The sequence below is a fragment of the Uloborus diversus genome, chromosome 9 (assembly GCF_026930045.1).
Source record: "Uloborus diversus isolate 005 chromosome 9, Udiv.v.3.1, whole genome shotgun sequence".
Lineage (NCBI taxonomy): Eukaryota > Metazoa > Arthropoda > Arachnida > Araneae > Uloboridae > Uloborus > Uloborus diversus.
The window spans coordinates 139,696,598-139,717,315 of NC_072739.1; the positions used below are offsets into that span (position 1 = coordinate 139,696,598).

Sequence of the window (20,718 nt, forward strand, 5' to 3'; positions counted from 1 at the left end):
GTTGTCTGTCTGTATTGAAATATTAAGTGAAGTTTGAGACTAAAAGATAGTATCAGTTGTGAGTACATTTGGCAACACTTACATGCCGAAAAGCTAAGGTGCCGCGGCAACTACAATCAGGGTACCTTTTTAATGTAAGTATCTATTATTTTGACATTAATCGTTTTTATTAGGTATTTAGACATGTATTTGACACTTTATCAAGTTTTTAAACTGTAGTTTGTCTGAAAAACTTTAAAATTTTTCTTAACTGGCAGAAGAATCTTCGTATCATGACCCTTGTTTCATCCGTCATCATTGTTACTCACTTACTAAATTTAATCGAAAAACTTCAAAAATATTGCCTCCCCACCTGCTTATTGATGCCCATTGACCCATATTTTGCTTAAATAAGGCAGATTCTATCAATTTAAGTTAATACTAATGCCTTATTTCTTCGTATATTTTCGGCGAATGACCCGGCAGTTGCAACCACCTTGTGGATTCAGAGTTCCATATCTACAGCCTTTTTTTTGAGTGTTAGTGACTCGAAAATCTCCCTTTTATCACTTTCGGAGTTTATTATAACAATAGTTATGTAGTGTTTGATATATCTCATAAATGAATCATTAGGCTTCACACCATAAACAGATTTCTTTTATTATTATTTTTTTATCATTTCCCCGCTCTTTTTCTCGATATTTGGTTTAAAAAATGCATAGTGTATTGTAATTTGCTATTATATTATAATGTGAAGTTTCTTTTAAACCTTTTTTATCTGGAGCTATATTAGGTTTTGCTTACAGTCTTTCATCGTAAATTTTTTTCGTTAGTTTATCTTTCTTCATCTAAGGAAATGAATTTGATGAAGTGGGATACTTCGCTTGAAATGTTGTTTTTTTAAAACTATATTTTATTGTAAATGTTTGGTTACTGATACAGTGTTTGCAAGAAGAGCAGCATTTCTAATCTAAGAAATCTTTCGGCTAAATTATTGACTTTGCTCAAATTTTTTGAAAAAATTGCAGACCTTTAGCCATTGAAGAAAAAAAAATTCTGCCTACATTCCCTCTTTTGTGAACGCGAAAATCAGTCCTTGCAATGGTAGCTTAATCTTAAGTTACATGCCAGTTTCTTGAAAAGAATCTTCAGTGAGTACAAATTGATTCAATCAGGGGTGCCTTAATCTGTTGATAAATTATTTTAACAAACATTTATGCCTTTTTTCCAAAAATATTCTACATCATTTGTTCTATTGATAATCTCTTAATAAAATTGTAAGTACTGTTGTGCCCTTTTTGTAGTCAAGCCTCGTAAAATAATAGTTTAAATTCCTCTTTATGTTTTCAGTGTAACATTTTATCACAAAATACAGGCTATAACAAAATTTTTGTCGACTACACCGTAAACTATTTTAGTGTAAAATAACAAGATTAATGTATGTTTTTATACTATTTACATATTTCATTACCATGCTTGCTCTTAAGCAATTCAATTGCATAGTGTCTCTTAATAATTGACATCAATAAAAATTCAGCCACTTAAACAGAGTAGTACTGAAAAAGCTCAGCCAATCAAATTTTAAGAAAACTTTGTTGGGAACTGATGTGATATACCCCACCCTTGCCGACTTTTTCCTGTTGGCGCCAAGAAACCGTCGCCAAGAAAACAATGTATGACGATATATGTCATACATCGTTCTTAGCGATGCTTTTTTAGCGCCAACAGGAAAAAATCAGATAAAAAAACATGATCAAAGCACTTCAGAACACAATATATATAAAAACAACAAAAAACATCACGAATATACGCTTCAAAATTACCAGAAACTAGAAAGTTTTTGTACACAAAGAACAGTTATTAGAAAGTATTTAAAATTAAATTGACAGATTACTATAACAGCTCACCAATGAATAAAAGCTATTTTCCAACATGCATTTCATCGAACAAAAACTTTTCTCATACTCTGCTAAAAAAGAGCAAAGCGATTCAAATTGCGATATTTAAAGCGGAAAACATCCCGGAAATCAATAACTATTTCAGCCAAAAAAGCGCTTAGTTACTAAATGTATGATGTATGAAAAGTAAAAATGTCTCAACAGAACCATCCTAAACATAAACAATACAAAAATACCATACATTTATTTGCTATCCAGACATGCTTTCAAAATACCTATTATATTTTACATTAAATAACATCTTTATATTTTTATAAAATGCTGTCTTAACTTATTTTCAAAAATTCAGTACCTAAAGGAGGCACGTTCATAGAATGTCAAAATAATTCGTGGCATCGATAAGAATTAACTTTTAGAACAAAATAACCATACTATTTTTGTACAATTAATTTACATACCGTAAAAATAAAGTTAAAAACTACAAGAACCCCTCAAGGATTTGTAAAAACAAAGAATTTCGAAAGTGAGAGTTTTTTTTTAATTCTAAAATAAAGAACTTACCTTTTTATGGTATAAATCCTCACACTCAGTCTAAAACAATTCATTATATGACAATGACATGTTACAGATACACACCATGTTGGAGGTAACTTTTAATTAACGTTCAAGTTTGAAGAAACTGGCATTTTCTAATGTTTTTACTTCAAAACACAACTACTGAATTAAAACTAACACAAAATAAGCTTTCCTGTAAGGTATATTGCACGAAACAACACCTATCACCAAGTAAACAAGTTTGAACAAGATTGCTTCGGGTTGCGAAACACAGGTTAATTTCGCCAGGGATGCCATGCTTAAAAAGTTATCGCCTCATTGGCGAGAAAAATATTTCAATTTTGTGCAAAAAATCGGATGTCGCCAAATGGGGGGGGGGGGGGGGTATATCACATCTGTACCCTTTGTTGTCTTCCAACTTCCATAAGTTACCAAAATGATTGAATGTTTTTTCTATTAGGTTTCGCCGATATTTTCTATAGTTTTTTTTTTTTCAACTACGGTATTTTCAATACAAAAAATTATATTAATCATAGTAATATCAGGGGTCTGGCCGGAGGATATTTGGTTCTGTTAACGGACCCTTCACAAAAATCCGATCAACCAAAACGGACCTTTCACAAAATCCCGATCAAACAAAACGGACCTTTCACAAAATCCTGATCAACCAAAACGGACCCTTCACAAAATTCTGATAAACAAGAATGGATCTTTCATGAGTAGTTTATTAAAAGAGCAAATCTGAAAGCAAAATAATGCATATTTCTGTGGATAAAACCGATAATTTTTGGAACCTTTTTTGAAGTCAAAAAAGGAGTTTCTTGGAAAGAAATTAACAGCTGAAAATAAGTTTAGTCTTAAATAATTTTGTTTGTTTGTTTTATCACAGCTAATTAGCAGCTGTGTTGTAAACTTTTCTGAAAATGCTTTTTCCCCCCCGCTCATGATTTAATAAACAACAATAATAATAAGATATATCTGCGAAATGAACTTAGAACTGCAAAGGGATAGTAAGGGTGGGAAAAAATATGATAGCTTCAGATAGGGTTACCAACTTCAAAATTATCGCCATTTAGCGTCTTATGTTAAACCTTTATAATGACTTGATTAGAAAATATTCTCATCATTTTACCAGCTTGTCAATATTTGTGATCTTATGTTGCTGTACAATGTTTAACTGTTTTTTTTTTTTTTTTTTAGGAGAAAATTATATGGGTTTGATTTTTTGATGCTAACAAGGATGATTAACTTTAAATTAGAGACGTACCGAGTACTCGGTAACTACTCGGTACTCGGCCTACTCGGCCAATTTGCCGAGTACTCGGTACTCGGCCAAATTCTGATCAGATACTCGGCCAATACCGAGTAGTTGCAAAAAATTGAGTATTGTCCAAGACAGATACTAAAATTTATAGAAAAAAGAGCAAGCATTATATTCTGCAATCATTTACAATTAAAATTTATAAGTCAAACTTAAATTTTGAGAAAAATGAAGTTTGTAATGCTTCAATGGAATAAATCTTTATTTTAATGTCCCCAAAGTTAATAAAACTTATTTATGAAAAATTATGCAAAAAAGGTAAGTATAGAAAATATGGAATTTTTATATTAAAAATGGATTTTTGCTACAAACAAAAATTAGTTATAAAAAATATAAAAATACCTTTGCTTAAAAAATAAAAGAAAATAAAACAACGTTAAAAGCACAGTGCAGGAACAATACAGACACATGTTTTGGTGTTACAAGGAATTTCTTTTTCAATGCACAAAATGGGAGCTTGTGGATTTAAAGGCTTCCGACAAAAGTTGGATTTTTTCGTCGTATGTCTTTACATTCTTTAGCTCACATGTTATGCACTGAAAAAGATGTTCCTTGTAACGGGGGGTCAGAAACACGTGTCTGCAGTATTCCTGCACATTTGTTTTATCTGCTTTTAAAAATTATTTATGTTTGGCAGACTAGAACTATAATTGATTGGTATACAGTGAAACCCCTCCTAACGGACACCTCTCAAAGGCGGACACCCCTGTTATGTGGACAATTTTTAATTCCCTAGTTCCAATGCAAATAACATTTGAGGACACCTCTCTATTGCAGACAAAAAAAAATTGTCTTGTTGGTGTCCGCATTAGAGGGATTTCACTGTAATTTGTTTTAATTCCAACTTGATTAATCATACCTTTTATTTATTTATTTTTTATTTTAAAAATAATTTTTTTGTAAAATTTTTGACACAAACAAAATTGTTTATATAATGCGTAATTAAATTTCAGCAGGAATTTAGTTTTAAAAACTATTATATGGACAAGGAGGTCTATACTACTATTCCAATAAGTTCAAAATTTATCACATGTGTGTCGTTGGTTCTTCTTAAAACATAATTGGTACTTGGTAACTCGGCCGAGTAGTGAAAGGCCGAGTACTCGGTACTCGGCCGAGTAGTGAAAGGCCGAGTACTCGGCTACTCGGCCAAAGTGCTACTCGGTACGTCTCTACTTTAAATAAACTGTTTTACTTGCCGTTTTTTTTTCTTTAAATGTCTACATTTTGAAAAATACAATCTTTTAACATCCGATATAAGAATCATATTTTATTCTTTTTTCAAGCGAACTTCGCTTTATTAGGATGCAAATAAATGAAAAGTCTCTATTTTTGTTGGAACACGCATTTCAAGTTTTTAAAAGCAAAATTCCATTTTATTTGAGTCAAAAATTAAAATGCTGAATTTATGGCTGAATGTTATTTTTGCTTCAACTGTGTCCACAGATATTAATGATATGTTTATCATAGGACTCTAAAATGCAATTTAAAAATAATTTGATCAAAAATATTTCTTTTAAAAGCCGTTTTTATACCTTTGATGCCTTCACTTTGAGAATTGCGATCTCTTTGCATCCGCAATGGGAATCCGATTTTTTGAATTTTTTATGTTTGATACGCTTTGTTAAGAAGTAAACAAATAAAATCCCTTTTTATTTTTGTTAAAATCACGGAATTTATAAATTTTAAACAAAATTCTGTGCTTTTTAAGAGTGTCTTGGGTCAAAAAGTTAAATGCTGAAACCCCCCCCCCCCCCTCGTCTGAATTTAATTAATTTATTTATTTTGTTACAATTATTTTAAATGCTGTACAGAAATATTATTAGTATAATTTAACATAATGTAGAATGATAGATAAATATTGCTACTTGAGGGAGCAATGCCCCCCCCCCCCCCGCCAAATACTAGAAAACACCCCAGAATGATATTCTCAACATAGAAGAGGAAAACACTCTACTTTAAGTTTAAATGTTGCAGTTTGTACCCGCTCTAAATTCTAAAATTTCGATTTAACATTTTTTTTTTTTTTTTGCGAAATTATTTGATTTTTCACAAAATTAATTCACTTTTCACAAAATTATTTTATTTTTCACAAAAAACGGACCCTGTGAAAAATCCTGAACAGACCCCTGAATATTGTTCATTTATTACTAAAAATACAGTTAACCCTCATTTATCGCAGTTAATTTGTTCCAGACTTTACCGAAATAACTGAATTTCTGCGAAGTAGGATTCTGTATTTATAAACCAAATATTTTCCTAATTAGAGCGCATGAAACTTACTTTACGACAACTTAAATAGGTTTCTAAACATAGTTAAAGCCCCTTAGACATGAAACAGCATCCTTTGCCACCATTTCATTTGTATTACTTAATATATTGCACAAAATTAGACGAAATATACATCACATTGTTAATAATATAGAAATAAACTACACACACACACACATGAAGTTCTTACAATCTATCTACTAATCTATGAAAATAGCTCAACCTGTTCGATGATGAATTAATTGCCAGTTAGTGACCATATGAACCCTCGTTCTTCCTCTTTACATTTATCCTCATTAAAGGTATTAAGTATACACTGTATACAACTTACAAAGCTAGTACATTATTGAACACCATTTATAGATGCATTTACATCCCCTAGTAGTAATACAGTGATTTATACTTTCCAGTTAGTATTTAACGGTTAAAATGAGACAGCGATTCCGATTCCCTTCACTTTCTTGGGTGTTTTTACACAACCACTCCCTCAACTAGTACAACTACACGCCTCAGAAGAGCTCAGCTTATTTAAAAAGACCTGCATTGTTATTCTTTTGTAGGAAAAAGTTTACACGAGCGCATGCAAAAGGCTAGTTACTGAATTTGAAGAAAAAACCGCGAAGTAGTGAAGCCGCGAAAGTTGAAGCGCGAAGTAGCGAGGGATGACTAATCAAAAAGATTATATACACTATATATGTTGTATTAATGCTTCATAAATATTAACAAAGTAATAAAATTATTTTATTCATAAAATTATTAATAATGTAACAATTTTGAGTTATATTAAAGTAAGAAATAACAACATCAGAAAAGCACAAATTTGCAGATTACTGCAGACACGTTTCGGTGTTACAGAACACGCCTTTTTCAATGTAAAAAGTAATGAGCTTATGGATGAAAAGACATCCGACAAAAGCCAATAGCCGAGACAAAAATAGCGGATTAGCCAAACACTAATGAGAAAATTATAAACCGATAAGGAACCAATAGGAATGCAATCAAAGGCCAAGAGCTCTCTCTGAGGTACAGAAAGCCGAAAGAATTCATGGACAAAGATTAAGCCAAAGCTTAAAAAAAAGAAAATGTCAGGGTTTCCGCTACGGTCGCATTTCTCGCAAAATGCGAAAATATTATTTAAACTGCAAAAGTGGAACAAAGCATTTTCGCTTTTTTGCTCCAATATAACAAAAAAAAGAAGGGGGGAAAAAAGTGTACAATCAGAGAGAGGAAGCGATATTGAACTTAATCGTATTTATAAATCATATCTAACATGCATAAACTGTTATTAAGTTGAACAATATTTCGTCTTAATGGGCATTTTATCCCCCCAATAAATACATTGTTGGTGGTTTTCAGAAAAAAAAGTTTGCTCTCTCCTTATCAAGAACAATTCTGAATTTTTCATTTCAAACTTTTAAAAGATATCACATAATGTGCATTTATTTCTTCAAAGAAGTCAAGCCTGAATTTTAGCATTCAGGCTTTTTTCCCCCCAATTTTAGTTTTTTTGCTAAAGGATTTTTAAACTTGACTTAAACGCTGGAAAATGTCAATAACCGTGAACCGCACGAAAGGAAAAGCTGAATGAGAAGAAAACTCCAAGGAATGAAATTAACAAAAACAAAATTTTCGGAAAAGGAAAAATAATGATAAATAGAAAAAAAGGTGGGGGGGGGTCAACCATGACAAAAAAGTTTAAAATAAACAAAGCCAGATAGATAAAAATAGATAGGGAAAGGACAGTGTTAAAGATATGAGAGCTAGACATTTGGAAAAGTACGCTACTACTTTAAGATCATTAACTAAGTTAGAACTGTGTCTCAAAATATGGAAAGTTTCCCAAAAGATCTGATGAATTGGGGCATTTTTGGATAATCTGATACGAGTTGAAATCAAAAGAGTGATTTGAATCCCAACAATGTTGAGCAATACTAGACTTATTTAATTGTTGTTTTTCACATAATTTTAATGCTCTTTGAAGCGAATTTTTAAAGCACGTTGAGTCTGTCCAATATAGGTAAGTTTACAACTACAATTAATTTTATAAATTCCACAACAATTAAGAGGGTGAATAGGATCTTTAAGAGAAAAGAATGAAAGTTTATTAGGGCAGTTCTAAAAAGATGGGAGCAAACACAGACCTCAACTTTGAAGCTTCAATACCAAATAACTTTCATTTTAATTAACTCAAAATTTTTGAGTTAAATTATACTGTATAGAGACAAGAATTGACATAAATTATGGAAAAAATGCTCTTCAAATCCCCTTAAAAAATATTTTCTAAACTAAAAGGCACAATTTTGGACATATCAAAATGTTAACTGAGCAAATGTACCATTAAAAAAAATTTTTTTTAATTATTTCCATTTGTTTCAAAAAAAAATTAAAGGTAAGAATCTTACACTGAATATTTTTTTGTTAATATGTTACACAAATAACAAAAGTAAAGAAATTATTTACTTTGTAAACAATTTTAGAAAAAAGTAAGTTTGAAATTTGATGCATGTCCAATAGTTACGATCTTTACAATGCTATTATTTGAGAACTAAGCATATGATGTTTTCGTTTTAAAGGTATTTATCGATCCTCAGAATCAATTTTTAATTGTTTAAAAGTGTTTTCATAAACTTTTATGCAGTATCTTAGAAGAAAAATTATTTTTCTTAAACATACATGTGAGATGTCCAGATGGCATTACGATCTTGACGCCGATAATTCTGTCCGTTTATTTATAATTTTTTTATAATCCACTGTCTTCTAACATCAATAAAAAAGATTATTATGATGTTATCTTCTTTAATCCATTGGTATTTTGCATAATTAATACGTTACACTTTGAACAATACATAAATTACAGTAAAAACATGGCTGGTTATGATCGAACGAAAGCCATTTTGCGCGAAAATCGCCAAGCAAACCTCCGTTGGCGACAACACAGTATACGATAAGCTAAAGGTTACCAGAGGGAGATTCCAGTTTGACAAATGTAGTTAATCGTCAGCTGCACCAGTTTTGGCGCCTTTATCACCTGCGCTAGCAATTTTTTTTTTTCCCGCCGCTTTTATTATTTTAGAATTTTTTTTTCTCTTCTTTCTTTTAAACATAATTTAACGATCTCCAAATAGAAATACGAATTTCTTTTTTCAATAATTTTTTTTAGACATCGTTTTAATTCTTATGACATTAGAAAAAATATCCATTATTAACCGTTTACCCGCCAATGTTCCAAAAATGGAACATCATATTTAAGTGAAAATTTTCCCAAGAAATAACGTTAAAATAAACAAGTTTTTTTTAACACAGTTTAGTCTTATTTCAAAGTATTTTTTGATTTCCTGCTTGATTGTTTATATGTTTTCAATTATTTATTGCGATTTTTCAAAGATGAGTGTTTTTTTAGCTTTTTGCAACTTTTTCTTATAAAATTTACCAAAAATTGACTTTTTCAGAAAATGTGATGATATTTATTATAGTTGAGAAAAATACTTCAATGTACGATTTTAAAATGCTTGTAGAAATGTACATTGATATTTCCGAAAGGTGTGCCCCTTCAAAATAGCATGTTCCAATTTTGGAACATTGGCGCTTTTAGGGAGTCAAATTTCCAAGAAGTAAATCGCTCGACTTCCAAGGGGAAATTTCATTTTTCGTAATGTATGTTTCTTCTTTTTTCTCATTTTGAATGTACTCTGATGTAGATGTTGGCAAAACCAAGTTTATATTTTGAAAGGATATGACGTTTCGTTAGCAAAGAAAATAATAACAGTCTTCTGTTTGACGGACTATATGGCTCCGAATCCACACCTGCTCGGACAGCTGCATTGTCACGTGATAATAAAAAATAATATTAGTGAGCGTTTTATTCTTCATATTTTAAATGCAGTTCAATAATTCGCTAGCTTTGTTTTCGAGCGAAACTAAATTCTGTTTGACGTATACCAACTGTTCATAAATGTTAAAAAATGTCTACAAGATTTCTTACTGTAGAACAAGCTGTGGCTTATTTAGAGACATTGTCAGATTCGGATTTGTCAGATGTAGATATATGCCAATTACCCCTGATGAACTAGGCAATATCACTGAGGAAGAATAGATGTTGACAGAGATGAAATCCTAGAATTTTTTGGTTTGTTGCTTTTGAGTGGGTACCATTCTGTTCCTTCTGAAGATATGTATTGGAGCAGTGCAGAAGATACATCTGTGCCAATTGTACCAACAGTTATGCCTCAAAATCGTTTTCGAAAAATAAAAAACAACTTTCATTTGATGGACAACCATGAATTAAAACAAAATGATAAACTAAGAAAAGTTTTCCCTATTTACGAAGAATTGTGTAAAAACCCTCAACAATTTGGTGTATTTTATGAAAAATCGAGCATAGATGAATCTATGGTTTCCTATTACGGACGGCATTCATGTAAATTGTTTATTAGATGAAAACCAATAAGATTCGGCTTCAAAATTTGGATGCTGTGCTCTTCAAGTGAATACCCATATTTCATGAGATTTATTCAGGCAAAAAAGAAGGATCCCCTGATGTGCAATTAGGATCCAGAGTTGTAAATGATCTATTATAAGTTTTGACTGACACGTCTAAGCATGAAGTATACTTGGATAACTTTTTTACATCATATGACTTAATTTCTCAGCTATCAAAAAAAAAAAAAAAAAAGTGTATTAGCAACAGGAACAATTCGTGAAAAACGAACTGGCCATGGAAATTCAAAAAAGCCCTTTCTAAAGAAGATCGAGGAAATTTTGACTATCGATCTGATGGATCAGTGTACATGTGCAGCTGGAATGATAATGCAGTGGTTACAGTAGCATCTAATTGTTATACACATGAGCCACTTGCATCTGTAAAATGTTACTCAAATGCGCAGAAATGCAAGATAGATGTGCCACAACCTCATCTTATCAAGAGATACAATGAAGGAATGTGGGGTGTGGTCGTCTAGGATAAACTTTTAGGCAGCTACAGCCGTCATTTGAGGAGTAAAAAATGGTGGTGGAATCTTTTTAGTAATGTTCTGAATGTTTCAGTTGTAGTTAGTTGGTTACTTCATTGTGAGTTACACAAAGTCAAGATGAAGCATTTCGAGTTCCGAAGAGGAATAACAACTGACCTCCTAAAAAGAGAAGTACTAGTAGAAAGTCATCCAGGGCCTCGTTGTCATATACATAAACGATCAAGAATGTCTGACGGACATTATATTGTATCTGCATCCCAAGGACGTTGCGTGGTGTGCAAAAAGATACGACTAAGAAATGTGACAAACGACTTCACCAGCAATGCTTTCTTTCATATCATGGGCATTAGATATTTCTGTATTGGATTTTGTGAATTCTGATATGTACATAAATGCAATTTAAAATATTATTTTTTCCGTAATAATGTATGCTAAGATAAAAATCGCATTCAAAACCTCTTAGTTTAAAAAAATTCTCTGAAAAAAAAAAACTTCATGCAAAGCGCCAATGTTCCAAAAATGGAACACACTGAAAAACATAGTAAAAAATTTTTTTCTGGAAATTTTATTTTATTTCTGTATTTACTAGACATAAATAGACATAATTTCAAAAAATTACTCAAATTTAATCATCCGTCAATAGTTCGGCGGTTAAACGGTTAAAACTGATGTCACTTTTTACATTCTTTCTTAAAGCATATTTTGTTTATTTTTCCTTTAAAAATATATATGTCGTATTTATTTGTCTCAATTTTTATTCCTTATTTGTCCCAATAAATCAAACTACAAGTTTGTATAATTACTTCCATGAAGCTTTTTTCTACCTTTCATCAACTTCTTTAAAATCATTCCAAAACTTTATTATATGTAAAGAGCAGTATGTATAGCCATTCAAGTACTTCATTAATATCCTCTTTATCATTAAATTACAAAATTCAAAAAGTAGTAAATAAAATTTTCATTGGAAAAGTTAAAACAGGGTGGCCACAGATCAGGGAGATCAGGGAAAAGTCAGGGAACTTTATTAATCAGGGAAATATCAGGGAATTTTGAAAAAATAACAAAAAATCAGGAAAAATTGATTTTTTGAAGAAATTTTTTTTTTTTGCTTTACAAAGTTAAGTACTCTTAATTCCCTACGCATTTTCCGCCAATTATCTGTTCAAAAAAAAAAAGTAAAATTAATGAGGTGCGATTATACTGCCGCATATTTGTGCATCTTTTTTCCTCAACGTCACAGTATTGAATCTTACTTATTAACCACAGGATGAAGTTCCTAAGATTGCTTTTGTGTCTGTTAGGTTGTTTATTTTACATAGCTTGAAATTTCCTTTTACGCTTTCAATGCTACGTAAAATAAACAACCATACAGGCAAAGAGGAAGCCTTCAATTATGCCTTTGCTCGTTTGCCTTTATTCCATTGTCTCGAAGTAATTAGTTTACTGTAATCACGATTTCAAAAAGAAATCTTTGGTTTTTGAATCAATACTGATAAAAGCTTGAAAGTTATTGCTTTTTCGCGTTTTTAATTTAATTGCTAAAATTGAACTTTCAATTAAAAAACTTTGTTTTTGCCGTTATACTATTTGTTGTCACCGCAGATTATAAAGGTTTTCTTTTCTTCAGACTTTAGTGATTCTTTAACTTTATAACCAAGTTGTATTCTTCTTTTATATATTTTGAAATTAACTAATTGCTTTTTTTTTTTTCATTTTTTCCCCCTTGCATTTCAAAGTTGTTTGTTACAAAAGCAATCGAAGATTTTTTCTCGTTACATACTGAAATCATTTGAAATAGAGTTAACTTGTGTACTTAAGTAAATATCTTTATTTTTTTTTTTTTTTTTTATTGTTAAAATGCTGTATTCATCCTTTAAAAACCTATGTTCTTGATTAGAGAAAAGCTCCCTATGAATGTTTGTCAAATGGTTTCATTTGTTTTGCATAAATATGTCAATTAGTTATATAAGAATAACTGCATTACTTCTATTCTTTCACTATTACTTGTTAATCTTGCAACAATTACTATACTGTTTGAAAACTTAGGTCAAAATAATTTCAATTACTTTTTAGTTCTATCATAAATACATATGTTTTTAAAAGTAATTTTAATAGTTTCTTAAAATTCTTATGCTAAGTGGTTTCTGGATGTAAAGTTTTTTTTTTTTTTTAATTTTCTATAATCTTTCCATTGTATAAAAATTTAATATACTGTTTTGTAGGTTATTCCCCCCCCCCCCCTTCCAAAAAAATAGTCTTGTTTTTTTTTAACCATTTTATTAAAAAAAAGTAGCATCTTTTTAAAACATATCTTTAATTCAACAACTTTACATAACTTAGAACGTTTAAAATACTGCATTTTATACAAACATACAATGGATTTCAAGTAAAGCAAAGAAAGAAAACCATTATCACTGGTAACGTAAATAAGGGAAATTTGGTAAACTTAATCAGGGAAATCAGGGAAAAGTCAGGGAACTTTTTTTCACAGTTCTTGTCGCCACCCTGTAAAAATCAGATTAACAGTTGTCAAAAATGGTGAAACTTACATTATGATGATGTCCAAAATCCGTTACCTACAGGACAACAATGTCCAAAATGTGTTACCTACAGATTGCTAATTTAATTTGCTAATTAACAAATTTTACAAATACCTGCTGTCTTTTCATGTTCATATATTGTGTTCTAGGTATGCATACTATAGAATAAAAGCAAAATTGATATCAAATTCGAAAATTTTTGAAATTGCTCAAAGTTAACTTTTTTGTTCCCACCTTTTGAGAACTGCCCAAATGAGGATAAACAATGTCAAACAATAACAGAATGAATGAGAAACATAAAGGGAAGTTTTGCAGTAAACTGCGAATTTGTGCTTTTCTGACGTTATTTCCTCACTTAACTGTTCTGTACAAAGGTATTTATCTTATTAAATGTTGGTTTAAAAAAAAAAAGTCTGACTGTGTACCGACTAAGGATATTTTTTATTTCTGAATCATAACTGCAAAAGTAGCTAACAGAAAAAAAAAGGAGTATAACACTATATTAATTTAACTCCGTAAAAATCAATAAAAATGTAAAGTGAAATATTACATGTAAACAAGGAAAGAACTTAAATTTAAGTCTACATATAATAATAATAATATTAGAAAATAAAGAGTGATTTGAAGATGGTTTTATTTTTTTGAAAACTTCAGTTTTGTGTTGATTGAAAATATTGGATATATTTTCAATATATTGGATGTTTTCTAGGATATCACGACATTTTCGAACCGTGATAGGGACAAAACAGATGTATGGCTAGCCCCAAAGCAGAATACTACTAAATTTGTGACGTACGTCGCGGAACAGATGCCTGAGCTGCAGAACAGTTCTGTTTAAATGTGAGAGGAAAACTGACAAATTTTCTGCAGAAATTCTGTAAATTTCTGCAGAAATCGCGGTGCCGAAAATCTGCAGAAACTGCGATGCAGAAGATTGCAGAAACTGCGATGCAGAAAATCGGCAGAAACTGCGGTGGAGAAAATATGTAAAAACTGCAGATTTTCTACACTTATCTTCCAACTCAAGATAGAATTTTGCAGAAATTCTGCATAATTCTTAAAATTAGAAGAAAATCTAAAATTCTTGCAAATTACGATAATTTGGCGGAAAGCTCGCGATGTTGAATTCGATAAGTCCTTTGTAGCACTTTCCCAATCGATCTTCATCCATTTTATTTTCTGCCACACACGTATGTTTTGGAAACATGCCAACATTGAAACACGTCCATCGCCAGAAATTGCGTGTCACATTTGAGGTTTCAATCCCTTTGCATCCAGAAAATATTTCAAATATTTAGAAAGTTTTGAAGTGTTTTATTATATACAACCAAAACTCTACTCATTTCATTTATTATTTCAGTAATTTTTTTTATTTAAAAGCATTATTTTAATTACTCTTTCACGCCATGCAAAATTAGCCAAAAAAATGTGGTTTGATACCTAGGTTCAGATTTTTAGAAACTTTGTATCTTTGCTCTTTCTATGCATTTTAGAAAGCATATAAATTATTTTTGGAGAATCTCAAGCGGTTTAGGTTTGACACCTTGTTAAAGTTTTTTTTGATTTTATAGTTTTCATGATCAACTAATTTTACAAATTCAGTGCTCTTTAATTAGTCATTTGGTTGAAAGCTGTGAAGTTTCCGGAAATACATCTCATTTCCACAGAAATAAATAGCAACAGTCCAGTTATATATATATATATATATAAATATATATATATATATATATATATATATATATATATATATATATATAAAAACCTCCTATATGAAACGATTTTGATTTTTGGCACTCAATTTGTGGAAAATGTCACGTTTTTTCCTGTACAATGCTTGAAGTACTTGCAGAACAATTTTGGTCAAATGATTTTACGTTGCAGAACATTGTAAAGTATTCTGCTTTGGGGATGGCTAGAAGTAGCTATGATTTAGGGTTTGTTTAAGAAAAATAAAATAGACCAAAGAATGGTTAACTTTTATATTTTAAATAGTTTTTTAAATACCTATTTTTGAGAAATAAAATGACTGCCATTATAATTTTATTTGTATTTTGTTTTTGTCATTTTGTAATCCCCAAATTATGTTTTTTTTTTTTTTGTTTTTTTTTTTTTTTTTGAATGTTTAGGAAAATTAATTGAACCTTGTCCAAGTCTGCTAGTCTCTTTTATTATTGGCTCTTATAATGTGGTTACTGTAGATAAAGTTATTTAATTTAGCAGTGACTTTAAAGTTTTTTTTTTTCCCCCAGCTACATTGCAAACATGAAAATTGAACAAGAAACCATTGATGAGACGACTGTGGCGCTTGATCGATGTAAGTTTTATTTTCAATTTTTTAAAATCTCTTTTTAATACCTATTGCATGAATATGAAAAAGCATATTAACTTATTTCTGAGTTCTTAAATAGTTAGAGAAAGGTTAACCTTAGCTGGAAAAGTTAATGAATAAATTAACCATAACTCTACACATTGTATATTAGTATTTTGTGAAAACAACCAGTAATCTAAATGTGTAATTCAGGGTGGGAACAGATCAGGGAAAAGTCAGGGAAATATCAGGAAATTTCGAAAAAATAACAAAAAATCAGGGAAAATTGATTTTATGAAGAAAAAAACTTTTTTTTTTTTTGCTTTACGAAATTAAGTATCCTTATTTCCCTACGCATTTTCTGCCAATTATGTGCTCAAAAAAAAAGTAAAATTAATGAGGTGCGATTTTACCCTGCCGCATAATTGTACAGCTTTTTTCCTCAAGGTCAAAGTATTGAGTCTTACTTTTTAACCACAGGATGAACTTTTTAAGATTGCTTCTGTGTCTGTTAGGTTGTTTATTTTACCCAACTTGAAATTTCCTTTCATGCTTTCAATGCAGCGTAAAATATACAACTATACAGGTAAACAGGAAGCCTTCATTATTGCCTTAGCTCCTTTGCCTTTATTCCATTGTCTCGAAGTGATTAGCGTACTGTAATCACGATTTCTAGAAGAAATCTTTGATTTTTGCATTAATATTGATAAAAACTTAAAAGTTATTACTTCTTCGCATTTTTAATTTAATTGCTAAAACTGAATTTTCAACCGAAAAACTTTGTTTTTTGCCATTGTACTATTTGCTGTCACCGCAGATTATAAAGGTTTTCTTTTCTTTAGACTTAAATAATTCTTTTATTTTATAACCAAGTTGTATTCTTATATATATTTTGAAATTGACTAATTGCTTTTTTTTATCATATATTTCAAAGTTGTTTCTTACAAAAGCAATCTAAGATTTTTTTTTTTTTTTTTGTTACATACTTAAGTCATTTGAAATAGAGTTAACTTGTGTACTTAAGTAAATATCTTTATTTTTTTTATTGTTAAAATGCTGTATTCATTCATTAAAACCTATGTTCTTGATTAGAGAAAAGCTCCCTATGAATGGATGTCAAAAGGTTTCATCTGTTTTGCATAAATATGTCAATTACTTATATAAGAATAACTACATTACTTCTACTCTTTCACTATTACTTGTTATTCTTGCAACAATTATTGTACTGTTTGAAAATATAGTTCAAAATAATTTCAATACTTTTAGTTCTACGGTAAATACACATATGTTTTTAAGAGTGATTTTAATAGTTTCTTAAAATTCTTATGCTAAGTGATTTCTGGAAGTAAAGAACATTTTAAAAATTTTCTATAATCTTTATATGTAGAAAAATATAATATACTGTTTTGTAGTTTTTTTTTCCCCCAAAAAAATTGACTTGATTTTTTTGGGGAAAAAAACTATAAATGTTTTTTTTTTACCATTTTGTTAAAAAAAGTAGCAACTTTTTAGAACATATCTTTAGTTCATCAACTTTACACAACTTAAAACGTTTAAAATACTGCATTTTATACAAACATACAATGGATTTCATGTGGAGCAAAGAAAGGAAACCATTATCATTGGTAACGTAAATCAGGAAATTTGGTGAACTTTGGTGAACAGGGAAAAGTCAGGGAACTTTTTTCACAGTTCCTGTTGCCACCCTGTAGTTTCTGTTCAGACATAAATAAAATGTAAAACTGTCTGCAAACTGAAATGATTTTAAAATTTTCTACCAAAAAAAAAAAACTTTGCACTTTTGAAGTCCCGTTACAGCCAAAAAAAATGTAAAGTTATGTGTAAAGTGGAGTGCTGACATGAGACCATTCTGGCATGGAAAGTAAAATACAGTACCTGCAGACATGAGGTTTTGGGATATTTTTGTATAAAAGTGTTTCATATTCCATAATAACAATCGGATAATGTTTGAATTTGATGGTTTTTTTTTTTTTTTTTTTTTTGCATTATTTTCAGTGGAAACCAAATGCACAAACTTGTACAATAAATGACAACAATACTGACGTGTGCTAAGCACAGATGTAGTATCAGCACATTTTGTGAAAATTGAGTTATTGTCACTGGGTGGTCATTAGTAATTTAGTTTATCTAAACCTCGAGTTTTTTGGCAATTTGTGAATGTGAAATAATTAAAAAAGCTATAGCAAATGTAGTGGTATATGTATTGCATAGTTTGCTAAAGCAATTTAAACGTGACAAATACTAAGCCATTAAAGAGGTAACTGAGCAGTTACCCTTTTTAGCCTGCTTTCCCAGAAGAAGCATGAAAGAAGGCTTAATGCATCTTAAAAGTATCACAAAAAAGTCAAAAATAAGTGGTTTTATTTTTATGCAAAATACTGAACTGCTCCTCAAAATCAGCACAGATGCTCCCCAAATCGTTTCTTCAAGGTTGGCAACCCTGGTTATTACATACCTAAAGAAAACTTCGTAAATAAAGAAATATCTGTAAAATAAGTCAAAATTCCCTGTTATCTAAGTCTGCTTCTGTTAACTGTTCTGTTACTGTACTAAAATTATTTTAATTGAATCTTTAAGAATTTCTTTTGTTTTGAGCTTTAGTGTTTAAAGATACTCTGTTGCAGATAATTCGGACTTGAATCTTGTGATTGATGCTAAACCCTACAGCGCACATCCCTTGACGTTTGAAGGCTTTGCCTTCATGTGGGCTGGTGTCCGAGCAACCCATGGAGTCACAAAAGGAAAAGTTTGTTTTGAAGTTAAGGTAAGAATTCTCTTCAGCTGTAATCTTTGTTTCATTCGTTCCTCGACCAGCATCAACGATTAAGAGTGAAAAGCCACCTTTTCTGTTGATATCGTGAAACTATATTCAGGGTTCGTACGGTTCATGGAAATCCTGGAAAGTCATGGGAAAAAAATTAAGTAATTTCAGACCTGGAAAAGTCATGGAAAATTGAAATTTTTCATTGAAAATCATGGAAAAATGTCCTGGACAAAGAGAAAGTAACAGTAATTAAAGGAGCGTTAGAAATCGTGAGTGATTTAACAGTACTGCACATAAAAGCTATTAAAAATGGAAAATTGAATGATCCCAAAATCAAATCTGAATTTTGATATCTCATCCATTTCTGTCGCAGCCGCTTGCCTTTTTTTGTGATGTGATTTTACTGCTTGGACATCACTTATTTTCAATTTACTGATATTTTCAACACTTCTTATGTTTCATATTTTGTAGTAGCAAAATTTCACGCTCTTAGTTTTGACACGCCCACTCAAAAAAAAAAAAAAAGGCAATTCAATTGCATCAGAGTTTGATTCCATCACTCATAAGAACTTTATTATTAAATTTATCAGAGTTTATCTTAATTTGTTGAAGGTTTTAGAAAATAAAGATCTTTAGTCAAGCAATAGAATACAGAAAAAGAGGAGTTCTAACACTCTAAAACAGTAATGCCCAACATGCATGCCGAAAAACTAATCCATGCGACCCACTTCGACGTTCAATATCAGGAATCAAACATGTTCTGGAGTTTCTAAATCTATCAATTTATATGCATTTGTAAATGTACAAGTAAGTTAACAAAACAAGTATACTTTTGAATCAGAAGATTGATTCATTACTGAATTGTTTTTTCAAAAAAGATCTTGTTTAGAAACACAAAAAAACTATGCGGCTTTTTTTTTTTTTAAGAACCAAAATACTCTCAAGTTACGTGGATGATTAAATGCACTGTTGACTCAAATTTATTGAAACTTAGTGACCACTCATTCAACCTTTGTCCCATTCAATATCATTCTGCCTGTTTATTAAAAAAAAATCAGACATTTATGCATTATCATGTTTGTTTAACTGCATTTTTACTTCACTTAAATTTGTATGATAAAGGCAAATAAGAAAAATTTAGTTTTTTAAGTGTTCACTTATATTTTTTCCATTACGAGTAAGTGCTTCAATGAGGCTGTGGCATTCATGTAGACTTTTGCTAATGCTCATTCCAAAAATTAGCAAGTTTGAGATTAAATAGTGCTGTAACGAGGTCATGGAATTTTTCATGTTGGTCATGAAAATGTCTTGGAAAAGTCATGGAATTTTTTCATCCAAATAGAGTATGAACCCTGTATATTCAGTCCCCATTTTACCAAGGTTTGCAGGGTTTCCACTGGTCTTTTAAAGTGCTTAGTTTTGAAAGTTCAAAGTTATTTCAATCGAAATTCCTATAGATCTTTCAAAATGTTTTATTTCAGTGATTTGTTACAAAGGGCCTTTCAAATGGTTCACATTTTAAATTTGAATTCTCAATTAATTTGACATCCATCTTTTTATTCTTTTTTTTTTTTTGGAACGCTCTAAGACACGAGTTATCTTTCCTTTTTTCTCAAACATCTGTTTTTTAATTGCAAAACACAATTTTTATCACCTTTCACCATTTGAAATTCTTAAAAGAAATAATTGGTCCTACAGACTAGTCAGCATGGTATGGTCGAGCTTCCTCATAGTTTCTGAAAAAGTGTTAATTTTTTTCATTTAATTTTAATGATTCATATTAATCTGCACATGTATCATTTTTTTTCAATCTGGCAAACATCTCATGCGTCAGTACTTTTCTCCACACTCTACATATAGCATCGTATTTTACGATTGAGTTATAATTTTCATAAGGAAAAAAGGCCTGCATAAATGGCTACTGATTGTAAGAAAGTTGATGCTAACCTAAAACAGGGTTCTCAAGGCCCTCAATAGGCCATATTTGGCAGTCAAAAGCCCTAAAAATAAATCAAAAGCCCTACTTTTTAGAATTTGACAAACCCTTCGACATATAATAAATAAAGACATTTCGTAAAAAGGTACAACCAA

The 20,718-nt window shown here is 30.5% G+C and overlaps 1 protein-coding gene across 1 annotated transcript in view; it reads left to right on the plus strand.

The window, feature by feature from the left end:
• Positions 1–82: 82 nt before the first annotated feature.
• Positions 83–20,718, plus strand: part of LOC129229507 (uncharacterized transmembrane protein DDB_G0289901-like) — a 71,692-nt gene continuing 51,056 nt past the window's right edge. Inside the window, exons 1-3 of the mRNA XM_054863825.1 lie at positions 83–134; positions 15,784–15,848; positions 18,488–18,627. Of these exons, the coding sequence (XP_054719800.1) occupies positions 15,797–15,848; positions 18,488–18,627 (192 nt within the window). The 5' untranslated portion in view covers positions 83–134; positions 15,784–15,796. The remainder of the gene's footprint in view (positions 135–15,783; positions 15,849–18,487; positions 18,628–20,718) is intronic.